The following is a 14,096-nucleotide window of genomic DNA, read 5'->3' on the forward strand; positions in this document are numbered from 1 at the left end:
ACACATAGAAACAGTCCAGGAAGATTGCAGGACTTTTCTAGAAGTGTCTATCCAACTATCTCAAGAACAGCTAGAACAACATTCATGCAAAAGGTATACACACAAAACTATAGAATAACCTGGTGCCTTCTGTGAAGAAAGAAACAAGCCACAGTATTCTAGTAATGTCAGAACCCCCTAGTACTTAACTGTTACATATGACCTGAATGGCTGAAGTTCACAGAACCTTCCTATCAATAGTTACCCCATAGAATGCTATTAGAGATGAAAGGTGCGTGTTCTTGGGTAATGCTTACTGGGGGGCGGGGAAACTTCAGGAAATACCTGATTGTAACTCAGTAGTAAGCGTATTGCATTTTGTTCTTCACAGGGTTTTGAAGACAGATAGATGCAGTGAGACTCATTACTTCTCTTCAAGAAGAACAAAGCATGGCAATATCTAGCCTCTCCCCATGGATCATGACACTTTTTCAGAGAGCTGGGCAGAGGGAACATGATCTCATCTACTTCACCAAACATGAAGCAAGAGACTTTCCCCACTCTAGAGTTCTTTGTGGAGAATTTAGTGGGAGGGTGCCTCTGTTGCGGCAGAAGCTTTTATGGATCTCGTGTGGGAAACACTTATTGCATCTTATGAGGTGGGCTCTGGCATGTTAAAATATATGCCACAAAATAATAAACTAAACTAAACTAAACTAGCGGTCATGTCCCTGTTTTGAAGCATGCTAGCACAGCTATCACTCTGAAATTCAAACTAGTGGAAAATTGAATTTGCCTACTTGTAGTTGTGTGTGCGCATGCACACACAAACACAGTTTGAAGATTACACTGAACGCTAACAGAATTAAGCCGAAGGCCCATTTCATAGCGGTCAATGTGATGCCTCCAGGAAGCACACAAAGTAGGATCCTACGGCAAAGGCACTCTTCTGCTCCCCAGCAACTACTTTTCAGAGGCACACTGTCACCCCCTGCACTGGAAGCAATTGTGACTAGAAGCCATTGCCAGCTTTATCTTCCATGAACTTGTCTAATCCCCTTTAAAGGCTATTTAAGCTGACAGCCATCGCTACATTTTGTGGGAATGAAATATCTGAGTATTTTCTTTTGTTACTCCCAAATCCTCCAACATTCAGTTTCGCTGGATACCAAATTCTAGTACTATGGGAGTACTTTTCCTATGTACTTTCTTCATGACCTGGGCTCCCTTGGAAAGAAGGGATGGAAATTAATCAATCAATTAATCAACCAAATACTTCTATCATGTCCCTCCTTGCTTGGTTTTGTTCGAAGCTAAAAAGGTAAAGGTAAAAGGTCCCTGGATGGTTAAGTCCAGTCAAAGGCAACTATGGGGTGCAGTGCTCATCTCGCTTCAGGCTGAGGGAGATAGCATTTGTCTGCAGACAGCTTTCTGGATCATGTGGCCCGCATGACTAAACCACTTCTGGTGCAACGGAACACCGTGATGGAAGCCAGAGCGCACAGAAACACAGTTTACCTTCCTGTCGCAGTGGTACCTGTCCGTCTACTTAGACTGGTGTGTTTTCGAACCGACAGGTTGGCAGAAGCTGGGAAAGAGCAACAGGAGCTCACCCGTTGCACGGATTTCAACTGCCAAGTGCTTTAGACGACAGTGCCACCCGTGTCAGACCCCATATCTAACCTTTATTCATAAGCGAGTGGCTCCAGTCCCGATTACTTCAGCTGCCCTTTTCTGAACTCTGAGCCCGTCTCCAGCTCTATATTTTCCTATCAAACTGTACATATTATCAAACCAGAGATTTGTAGAAAAGCATTATGAAACTAGCATCTTGATTCTTGATTTCTTACCTAATGATCCCCAAAATAGGAAATCAACTTTTTCACAGCTACCACACATGGGGTCAGCTTTTTCAGAGCTGAATATCTCTTCCCTAGCCAGTCAAAGAGAGCTCAGACCCCATTAGCATATATGGGAAGCTGGAATTCTCTTGTCCCAAAGTGCACTCCTGCTCCTCTGTAGTTTTACACTTATACAGATTTTGATAGTGTTACACACAGTTTATATAAGCTTGCATCTTAAAATTATATTCATAATTTTTAAAGTTTCTATAAATTGCTGTTAAAATAGTACGGTCTTAACTTCTTTAAAAGGGAAGAAAAATACTAGATAAATACAGAGTTTATAGATAAAAGAAGACGAGAAAGAGATCTTGCCTGTCTGTAAGCCAAAAAAACACATGGATGGAATGTTTTAAAGAGTACTTTTTGACATTCCTTTACATTCACAAAGAAACTTAAAATATACACATTATGGCATTGCTAAAAGGTAACTTACGACTACATTTACCTTTGAGCAAGCCTCAATGAACTCATTTGGACTTATTCTAAGAAGACATGTTTAAGATCAAGCTGTTAGAAATAAATTTAATGTAGTACCAATTTGATGTTCAAAGGTAACGTTTTAGAAAGGAACCATAGCTTTTCTGTTAACGGCTTCCAATGGTCAGACTTGCTTGCTGCCAATAATTGTTTACCCAGCAGTGAGGGGTTGGGGACAGACAGCTTTCTTGAGTGCTTCTGAATATGGAGATTCTACCAACTGTGCTAAAGGCACAAGTCATGTCATGTAGCCTTTACTTTTGTTCCCATAATCCTATACACAGAATATACACTTGCTGGTGTTTTGCAATGCCCAATGATTTTTAGCAAATAAATCTGATTGATTGACTGTCTGAATTAAAGGTGCATTTCCAGAGATCCATGGCAGTAAAGCTTCCACCACTGCAGGTTCTACCTTTTGGCAATGACTCAATAAATATGATATGTACCAGCATAGCCAATAAGAGCACATTAACCATTAGGGTCACCTTATGGCTGACACAAATGCTTATGCTACATAGCATGTGGGAATAAACGTGCATGAGCACAAAAGACACATTATGAAGTCACTGAAATGTTCCATGATCCATATACAGACATAAATTAATGAACACTTTAAAAGTATGGACAAAAGAAGGCAAAAAAGAAGTACCGTATTTACTCAAATCTAATGCTCACCTTTTCTGATCTAATTATGTTGCGAAAATTAGGGTGTGCATTAGATTCGATGGCACATTTACATTCACCAGCAAATACTTTTTTTGTTTTGTTTCAAGGTCCTGAAAACTGAGGTGTGCATTAGACTAGAGTAAATATGGTAGTCAATTTTCAGGAATGGAGAATTCAAAGAATGGAGAGCCACACAATTCTGCCTATTTTTCTTTCCACTCTCATACAAAGTTAACCTCCACTCAACTAAATTCATATGGAGCCAGGTGAAAAATTCCATCATACCACTACTATTCTCACTTCCACTGCTGTTGAGACCATAATTCTAGGGGCCTGTGTTGACCTCCTATAAGATGGATTCGGTTCACGGGCCATCAGTTGCCAGTCCCTACCATGCTAAATGTGGGTGCCTCTCTGGTCTGTGGGCTGAATGAAGCCTCCCAGGCCTTTCATGAAGTTAAATCCCTCATCAGCTTGGTTCTATGATGTCCTCAAGTGTATTTGCTTGGCTGAAACATGTCCTTGAACTGTGATAATACCTTTTGCATGCCTGAATGGAACACGGTGAGATATGGGGAAGATGTGGAAATCTCTGGCTCTGCATGGCTGGAATATCACCTATTAATGGTAGGAGCCACACTCACTGTTCTGCTCCTTCCCACCACTGGTATGTGGCACCCGGTAGGTTGCTCATGTGGGAATGCAACCCAAAGGTTAAAAAAGATTACTCAACTGTGTTTTAGGAAAAAGACAATAAGGCCGACTACTTTTCCCCTCAGGGTGTGTGATGTAGTAGCAGATGTTCTTCCTTCTATGAGTCACAAAAACACTTCTATGATATCTACTACCACTCCAGTAACCAAATAGTATGTGAGCACATGGCTCCCTCATTTTTCACACCACCTATGCAACCTATAGGTTAAACTGCAAAATGCAGTTTTTAGCAAGAGGAAGACCATCTTGTGACACACGTTGCCTTAAAGTGCCTCTTTGGCCACTACCTAATCAAGACAGGCTCAGATATAAACCTCTTTGTAATTAACCCCCTATGCCTGTGTGGTTCTCAAACGCCTCTCTAGTTTGCAGACACAGATAAGCAAGCAGCTTAGTAAAATGCAGGCTCCTCTGCCAGTAGTGTGTTATACATGAGTATAATACTGCAGACAATCTAACATATGTGGGGTGCATAGAGCCATAACAAAAAGTGTAAGCTGCAAAACGTATTTCCTCAATGAGGAGAACGAATGAAACCAGTGAACTGAAGGTTGATGCATTTACTTGTTGGTTCCATGTTTTAATACTTGGGGATGATTTGTTAAGGGTTCACCATTATGTTCATTCAACTGATTTTTTATAAAGATGAGAAACAAACATGCACAAAAGTCATCTTGAAAAGTGGGGAAGGGAAGGGGCCACATGACCTCACAGAGAGATAGCTAACTAATGTCCAGCCCACATCAGCTGTCAACAATAAAAACAGGCTTTCCCCAAAATGAATTCTTAAGATGTGTGTGTGTGTTTTCATACTGGGCTCACCACTCAAATTATGTACATGGGGCGCAGCTGCTTTGAGCATGCATTTGAATACATGGCGCCAATCATGGATGCATCCACCTTGCACTACCTAACGAAAGAGATTACATTCCAAACACACTATGCAAAAAAGTATTTACAGCATTTCAAACTTTAAATTCTACAAGAGCTTGTTTTTTGGCATTTAACAGTTGAAATACTGTTAGAAGAAAGACAATAGCACTTGCATGAAAGGAAATGACACAAAAAATATGCCCACTGGTTTACCTTGATCATTAGACATTTTATCTGAAGATTCAGCTACCAGGACAAGCACAGGGAAGAAGCAAACAAGAGAGAGATAACTAAATCTAAAGGAGTGACAAAAATTTCAATGGCACAGAAGTAGCAATCTCTATAAATGGGAAATTAAATAATTGCTACTACTACAGCTTACTTTATAGAAGACCCTCCCCACACCATGCCTATTCAGCTCTTGTTCATAAATTACAATGAGAAATGCTCATATCCCATATGAATATTGGAAATGTTCAAATGAGCAGTTTGATAGCATACCTCCCCAAGTAGGAGACCCTTACGATCATCCAGACATTTGCAATGAACTCATTTGCACCATACAGTATATATTCAAACCACTCTTCTATAGGTGGGAACATACAGTAAACTGTGTACTCAAAAATACTGTCCCATTCACAAGACACAACTAATGACAACAACTGGAACATTTACACTTTCAGGCTGATAGGTACTGATTCATTGAACCAGACAGGCCCCACCCATGAAAAATGCATTTAAACATTTGTCTGAATTTCCCGTTTTCTGCTCCCGGAGAACGTATTCAGTTAACAAGATCAACCTACCTTTAGGTGTTCTGAACTGCACCGCCTCTGACATAGGACCCATGCCTTTGGAGTTACGGGCCTGAATTTTGAAATAATATGCTGTGTCAAGTGTTAACTCTTGAATCTGGTGGGTCAATCTATTTCCCACTACTGGCTCAATGACCCAATCGTGTATTTCAGCGTTGACATCTGTACTATAGTAAATGATGTATCCTGCACAATAAACAAAATACAGATGATGAATTATGAAGACATGTTCCCAAGGGCTCTAAGCTATTTGAGAACGTTAGATATAATGAACAGATACTTGAAACAACTAGACAAACCCATACTTCTTAAGTGTCCTTGTAATTCTTTCTCAATGAAGACAGAGAAGCAACTGATTAGTTTATTACACCCCTATTCATACAATTCTTCCCCTGCAGCATCTTGAGTACCACCACTGTATTGCACTGGGCGGGGGGGGGAGAGTTCTTTGGAGTCCCTTCCTCCTACATGCCACCATTCCTGCAGCCACCATGTGTTGTGGGATGAATTTCTGCAATGAAGAGCCTGCTGACAATGAGTAGACTTCCTGTGCAATTTGGAACCCCAATATTCCAGGTTCTAAATCATGTGGGGACTCTTAAAAGGAGAAAAGGCTCCCTGCCACAGACATTCAGCCTCTGACACATGAGGGGGCCTACAGGTACGCCAACAGCCGTGTAAGAAAGTGAGATATCTGCAGACTCTTTTCTTTTTTTGCTTCTTGTGCAATGGTAATCACATATACGTGGTTAAGAATGACTGAACAGGGCTTACAGCTACCATAGAAGGGAAATCACTAATTGAGAAAGCAATTAGTAATTGCTAAGGAACTGCTACACAGCTAAAATACTACACTTCATAAACCTTTGGGGATAATCCAAATTGACTGTAAAGGAATATGGATTGTTCTATTGGTTTGGTATCAGACTTCCAGATTTTCCACAGAAGGCCAGTTCCTACAGATACTAACTGATAATTTTTGTGAGTTGTGAAAGTTCCAAACAGCTCCACTAGATGGTATGCTTGAAATTGAAATCCCTCACTCACATATTACACTATTCACATAAGAAAATGACTTGCATAGCTAAAGAAAAATTGCAGAAAACAATCCACACTCAGAAAATATATTTTTGAGTTAATTGGGTTGTTGTTTATGCATAGTGGAACAAGTCACATGTAGATCATTTGCCCCTGAGAATGCACTTTGAAACATGCTGGGTTATTATTCACAAAATTAATTACTATTGCCAAATCATTGCTTAAGGCCTTTCTCTCTCTCTCTTCCTTCACTATTCTGTTTTGTGCTGCCCACTACTCTCTCCTGCCATGTTTGTAACAGGAAGCAGCTTAGATGGTTTGAGTAAAGGAAATATTTTGTTAAAAATAAAGAATCATTTAGCAGCAAGGAAAGCTATTTTAATGTTACAGCCCAGTCGGTTTAGTGAGACACATCAAGCTACATAACTCTTTCCCAGGAAAAATCATAAATACAAATATGTTCCATAATCATGACATACAAAAAGGAAGGACTCTCTGGGCCACCCCACATCCTGAAAGTGGGACTGAAAAAGAACAGAAAATCTCACTAAAGTTCTTAAGTTTTGAAGAGAATCCCATATAAAACTACTTATTGGGGACACAGGACAATGATACAAGTGGGGATTTCTTAGCTTGGGGATGATTTGATGACTGGACCATTTTTTAAATAACAGCAGCATTCCTGCTTAAAATTAGAACAAATTGAATAAGCAGAAAATTGTGCATTCAGCTCCTTTTGCGATGGGTTTCAGCTTTATAATGCAAATCTTAAAACATATTCCACCAGAGGGCAGACCTTTCACATAATTATGCTGAATATAAATTCAGTATTACCCTATTTCCAAGCCTGATTAGTTCAAGTGAAGACAGACACTGTAGGATATGCCAGGGCTGGCAATATTCTGTAGGTCTGAACTAATAGTAGAGCCATGTGCAAAAGACTGTGTATTGGGGTAGGACAGAAGGAAAGAAGTGAAATCCCCCACCCATTTCCTTCAAGCCCTGCCTCAGCCTCAGAGGCTTGAGGGACTCAGATGCACCACTTTCCTCAAGCTGCTGTGAAGTATGTCAGTAGCACATGGAAGTATAGTGACACTAGCCCTGGATTCACGAAGAAGATAGTTGAACTGGCTCAGAACCAACCTGACCTGACCCCTCGTCTTTCTCTTCTGCTGCTGCATGCAGTTGCATGGAGGTAATTAGAAGCGAAGGAAGAATCTGCTAGCCCACCCTAACTACTCTGCTTAAGCTAGTCATTTCATGCATGTGCTTCTAGCCTGAATTTGATTCCAATACTTTAATATAACATTTTATACACTTCTCATTAATATTTGGTACCTTGATATTATTTACACAGTAAATAAAATAAAGAGGAAATGGACCTAATTGTTAAAATTCAGTCATTTCATCTTGGAACATTAAAACAGTATGCAGTTAATTAAAAACACACACCACAATTTTCTTCAAACTGAAAGAACATAGATAACTAAGCATTCTAATCATTGTTTCCAACCCTTTAAAAGGATTTCTTTATTTTTTTAGTAACTTTTATTTTGCTTTAAACAAATGCAGATAAATATAAACAACCAAAATTACGAAAGAAAAATCCTTAATAATAATAATAATGGAAAAGGCTAAAAAAACTACAAAGTACATGGCATAGAACATAAGCCATTATGGGAAAGAAAAAAGAAAAAGGAAAGAAGAAGGCGAAGGAAGGGAAAAAAGGGGGGGAAATGAACCAAAACACAAGAAGGTTCGTCTATTGTACGCTTCCGTCAAGGTCACAACAGATCATTCTTCTTATCAATTCTCTCTATCTGCATTCCATAGAACCCCTCATCTTGATTTCATCCTATATACATAACCTGAATGGCAGCACAAATATACTAAACTGTCCCAAATAAAATATCACCTGTAATTTTGCCATTGGCTTCAGATGGTGGCTGCCAGTTGACTATGATGGTTCGGGGTTTTCCTTCTTTGCTCACTACTGTCACATCCTTTGGGGGAGAAGTTGGAACTGCAATAATGATATTTAAATTAAACACAGATTGTGGTATCAGTTTTATTCTTTTAAGCATTCTTTGTCAAAGATTGCTATATTCAACTACAAAAATAAGCTACTAACTTGCAGTGATAAAAATTTTTCTACTGAAGAAGCAACATCAATACTAAGGATTTCAAAATACTCTTTCTATTTGGAGTATCTTGGAAGAGCAGCATATGCCTTCAGAGGATTTCTGTGAGCTCCCTCCTCACCATCAACCCTTCCTGCCATGCCCTCCAACAGCAAACCTCTAGGTACGAAGCTTAAATGTGAACTCCTCTCTCCAACTGGAATTCATAATAATGTCAATGAATCATCTGGAAGAGTGGTGTTTATAGAGGATCAATACCCTCTAGAGGGAATATATTAAAATTCAAGTTCTCACTCCTTAATGATTTGTTAAATATGCATTTGATAAAACTCAAACACTATTGTAATTTTAAGGGACTTAATCAAATATTTCAAAAAGTATGAAAAATATTGAGTTTTACTTTTCTCAGGTATAATTAAAGTTGTGTGATTTAGTTTTCTTGACTCGAATCTCATTTCAAATGGGATTTGCACAAAAGACAGCTACCCAAAACTGGATGTTGAGCAATTTCAAAGCACTTCTTCTGGCATCGAACCAAGAATTTAAAAAATGGTATAACACAATTAAGTTATTCTGTATCCATTATTAATAAAAATTTGACCGACCATAAAGCAAAGTGCTTCTGATTTTAAATTATCTTCAGTGGTTTAGTTCAGTTTTAAAGGAGTGTTCTGCTACTCTGTGCTTCATTTTGAATTGTTTATACTTTTACAGGAATGGACTGAAGTTTTATGTGAGCTGTCCTATGAAGGTGGTATAGAAATTCTTACATTTTAAAAAAGAAACAAAACTCCACAGGGTTGTTATCTTCTCTGAAGCTAGAGTTTTTTTGCATGCCTTAAAACATTTTCTATTTTTCGAGGCAATCATCTGTTTTTACTTCTAACCACAATAAAAGAGAAATATCATAAAGAAAATAAACAGACAAGATGCTGAAGAGATGGGTTTGAATGTGTGCAGACACATATCATGCCATTTGACTACTGAAACTGCCAAAACTTCAAATATCTCTATTTTAGCAAATAACATTAAAATGAAAGAAGCTTGGCACTTATGGATGCTTCAAGGATCAGATCAGAGCTTTTCTGATCTCTTACTTGCTCAATAATTAAATTATTTCCCCTATTCTCATTAATTATTAACCTTCATGTTATTTATTAGCAGCTACTATTAAGACATAATTTGTATGTATGAAATGTTTTGTGGTTCTGTACATGATAGACCTATTTCATTGTATATAAATTCTCTCTTTAGTTCAAATAACTTTAAGAATCTTCCCACACCAGAAAGAATTCAACAATACACAAAAATTAGCATAGCATGAAAAAAGTATGTCAACTAATTTAGAAATGGCTCAACAATATCACCTAATTCAAAAGTAGTTCCATGTGCAGTCATACTCCAAGTACTTGATCTTCGGCCTTTAGTCACCATCACCGAGAACTCATACAAAGTGTTTGGTTTTAAGCCAGTTACTAAGAAGCTTAAAGTGGTGGTATTTGCAGTCTAAGAGAAATCAAAGGGTCACAAAATGAGACACTCTCTATTAAATATCCTGACTATGACAACAGTCTCTAGCATTATCTCATCCATATATCTCTATTCTCACAATATTAATTGCATTAATACAAATATTTTCTAAGGCAGTTTTGAATTTCCATTTTTGTCCATTATTTAGGAATCAACTTTCCATTTATCTTGATAGCTCATAGAAACATATGTTCAGAAATTTTTGTTAGTTTTAAATTTGGTTTGGCAAGTACCTTTGGACTGCACCTTTTGGTTACCTTGTATTTCGTGTTTGCAGGAATGTTCGTCTTCCAGCGTACTGTGTAGTAACGGGCATCCGAGACCTTCTGGTTCTTTGGCAGAGAGTTGTCTGCCCAGGTGATTCGAATGGTGTCATGGCTCAGTATGGAAGCCTGAACTCCCACAGGTGGCATCATGGGGGAGGGATCTGGCACTGGAGTGTACGGAGCATTAACAACAAATAAATCAACCTCAGAAGTGTCTAGGGAATTGATGGGTAAAAGTAGGGTATTACAATAAAAAAAGAAAGAAGGTGGCATTATATGTGAATAGAAACAAAAGGGGGAAATGCAGGGTAATACGATGAAATGAAAGGTGAGAAATGGAGAAAAAGAGAGAAAAGCCAGAGTTAATAGGCAACACAAGACCAGCATAAAAGTTTTCAGTGATTATTTCGATTCCTCCCTAAAACACATGCCATAAGCAGAGTAGGCAAAGTTCAACACCTAAGAAGATTGCTACAAAAGTAAAAGATCACTGAATCGAAATTTGAATATCCATTTGAAACTGTTTACTAATTAAGATACTCAGCGTTAGCTGCATTAAAGGGTTATTTCATCCCATCTCTAAAAAGAGGGTGGAAGAACAAGGTAGAATTAGGATCAAATGGGGACAAGCTAATCTTCCAGACAGTATTAGTGGGGAGGGGGGAACTGCTTGTGTTCAAGTTCACAGTAATTCACAAAACAGCAATATAAAAACACTTAAGATCCAGGAAACATGTTGAGCAACAAGAAAGGGAGTTCTTACCTTGGATTTTGTTTGTGAATCCAGATGAGGACATTCCTCTGATAGGAATGACACCTCCCTGGTGGTGACAGGCAGGATCCTAGACAAACTTCTGCCTCCTCTCCGGGGGGAGGTACCATCTCCCTCCCCAGATCAACTGGCAGGGCAGATATGACCCCCACAGCTTAAACAAGCCCACTCAAACATGCAATCAACAAAGAAAACATTGGGAATCTGGGAATCTCTTCTCCAGAGGGAAAGGCAGGAGGCATGGGTGAGCATCTGATGTCACTCATCCCTCTCTGCCTCCGCTGGTGAATAACTGATCCCCCGACCCATTGCCTTGGATCCAGACCCTGCACAGATAGAAATGTCAAGAGTCCAAAAGTTCACTCCCAGCAGACTCCTGCAGGGGTACAACTGCTGGGGGGGGGGGGGAGAGAAGTCATTAAAGAAATAAAAAAGGTCAGGGCCCCTTACACCACGAGAAAACGTGCCCACCAAAATGCCTCTGCTGAGAGTAAGAGAAGGGGAGCAATGAGCCCAACAGCCCCAATACTGTGGGAGACCCTCTACAAAAACTGAGGAAAAAACACCAAATATGAATACAGCACAAGGGGCAGAAAAAAATTAAATGACAAAAAAACAGAAGGGAAAAACCCCACTCCTGAGCGCTCTTGTCTAAACAGTTTATCAATGGGACCCAGAACCTCTTCAAAATGTATGTGGTTGAGGCCACCATAATTATGCAGAGAATGAGTGATTTGGCTAGCGGCAATAGCTGGAATGCCTGACAGAAAAGGTGGGACCAAACCGGACAATCTGTCAGGGGATGGTCAGCTGGAAAGCCCAGACGGACAAGAGTAGGAGGCTGCAAAACACAGCCCCTTCCAAATGTTCACAGAGAAAGAGCAGTCACAGATTGCTCTGAAAATGATATTCTGACCTAGCTAGTTTATTGGTGGGATAAGCAAAAAACTCCATTCTACCCCACCACAGCCAGAAACTGCTTTACAGAAATTTGACCAACTGGCCACAGTACAAGAAAAAAACACTCCATGAGAACTTATCAGGCCCAAACCTTTACCAACCACAGACAGTGCCAATCTGATGAGGGAGATTACTTCTCCCCGCTGGAGTGGAGGCAGAAGGCCTTGTAGGACCCTGACTGTCACCACCAGGGGTAAGTGTCATCCCTATCAGAGGAATATGCTCCATTTGGATCCAGAAAAATGCCCAAAGTTTTCTTTTGATGAATTCTGCCAAGCGACATGCTAGAAACTGACATTAGTCACAGGTGGAAAGTATCACATGGGTTATTAGATTATTCTGCTTAAAAGCTAAAGTCAGCATATTCATAAGCAGTTTAACTCTAGATACTTATTATTCTGAATACCTATTTAATATAACAAGTATTTTAGAGAGAGTTAGAATAAGTGCACACAATACATGATGGTACAGCAGTGTTCCATTGGTGTTTTCTGCAGTAATGTGGACAACATACCCATCACATTTCAAATGTTCAGGAGGCACAAGCATACATGTATGGATGTATTTGTGATTGGAAGATTGCAAAGTGAGAAATTCTGCATTAAAACATTGCATGAAAACAATGTAAACAAATGCATATAATTTGTGCATTGGTCAACATTAAAGTTTGACAGGAGCTCTTATAATGTAAATCCAAGGACTTGGACCAAATGTAAAATGGTTTGTGATTTAATATATTATTTACATAAAAATAATAAACCACAAACTGTAATACATTAAAGCAGCATCAATATCAAGATTCAAGGCTGCTCATTTTGAGTTACAACAAAATAGGCAAGCATTATCTTTTACCTGTATAAGCCCTAGTCACTGCACTCTCATACAGCGGAATTCCTTCTCCAACATTGTTATAGGCTTTTAAAGTTATTACATAATGGGAGCTGGGATCTAAAGAAAAAGAAAAAAGAATATTATTTGATACTACAAATTCTTAGTTATTTCTTCAATTGATGGTAAAATAGTTTCAGCCATACTTGGCAACTGAAAAAAATGAATCACGAGAGTATAAAATGAAAGTATTTTATTTCTTTCAGATTGTATGTGAACTGCTGTTCTAGAAAAATATACATCCACAGTTGTTTTTAAAATCAGAGTGAACCCTTTACACATAAAAGAGACCCAGATAAACTTAGCTATATTAATTCTGGCCTCATAACTAATCAATGCTAAAAACATGCACTATAATATATTTGCTTTTTTATTGTTTTTGGACACCCTTAGTGTGGACGGAGGCAGCAAAATTAGGTGATAGAAAGTCAGTACTCTCAACACATACAGGTCAGCATTGCCTTTAAACTTTTACTCAGAAAAATATCAAAGAAAAATGTAGTCATCAGTATTACTGTATTTCCCTTACCCAAATTCTCAATAGTGTAATATCGTTGCTTATAATCCACCTTGATGGTCTGTGCATGGGGGCTACCCACACCATACCCTATAGCATAACCTCTGACCACAATGTTCTGGTTTTCAGGTGGAGTCCAGCTCACAACAATACTAGTTACAAGTGGACGGACATGTAGGGAACTTGGAACTTCTGGAACACGAGATTCTATAATAGAGAAAGAACATTATTTAACTATTTTAAACATTAAATGTGAAGCTTTTTATTAGCTTGTTAAGCAGTAATATTGAGTTCCTAGGCTTCTTCAACAATTTGAATATTTAAGGATTCAACAGAGCAAGAAAAAATAGCACAAAACCCCTGTTGTGGCCACTAGATAGTGCTAGCTGAATATTGTATTGGTATTGTATTGTATTGTATTGTATTGTATTGTATTGTATTGTATTGTATTGTATTGTATTGTATTGTACTGTACCCACTGTGTATTGTACAATATTTTCCAGGTCAAAAATGATTTTGAGGGGAATTGAAAAGGCCTTCAGAAACCCTCCAT

General features: G+C 38.7%; 1 protein-coding gene across 8 annotated transcripts in view; it reads right to left on the minus strand.

The window, feature by feature from the left end:
* Positions 1-14,096, minus strand: part of NEO1 (neogenin 1) — a 108,755-nt gene that overhangs the window by 18,027 nt on the left and 76,632 nt on the right. For 5 of the 8 annotated variants that reach the window (XM_080980265.1, XM_080980264.1, XM_080980262.1 and 2 more), the window contains exons 15-21: positions 13,556-13,750; positions 12,991-13,086; positions 10,398-10,621; positions 9,978-10,116; positions 8,385-8,492; positions 5,423-5,617; positions 4,830-4,862 (exon numbers count right to left, since the gene is read on the minus strand). In XM_080980265.1, the coding sequence (XP_080836391.1) occupies positions 4,830-4,862; positions 5,423-5,617; positions 8,385-8,492; positions 9,978-10,116; positions 10,398-10,621; positions 12,991-13,086; positions 13,556-13,750 (990 nt within the window). The remainder of the gene's footprint in view (positions 1-4,829; positions 4,863-5,422; positions 5,618-8,384; positions 8,493-9,977; positions 10,117-10,397; positions 10,622-12,990; positions 13,087-13,555; positions 13,751-14,096) is intronic. The other 3 variants (XM_080980263.1, XM_080980259.1, XM_080980261.1) reach the window with 2 other exon arrangements.

Source organism: Podarcis pityusensis, assembly GCF_964106645.2.
Source record: "Podarcis pityusensis genome assembly, chromosome: 14".
In the NCBI taxonomy this organism is placed as follows: domain Eukaryota; kingdom Metazoa; phylum Chordata; class Lepidosauria; order Squamata; family Lacertidae; genus Podarcis; species Podarcis pityusensis.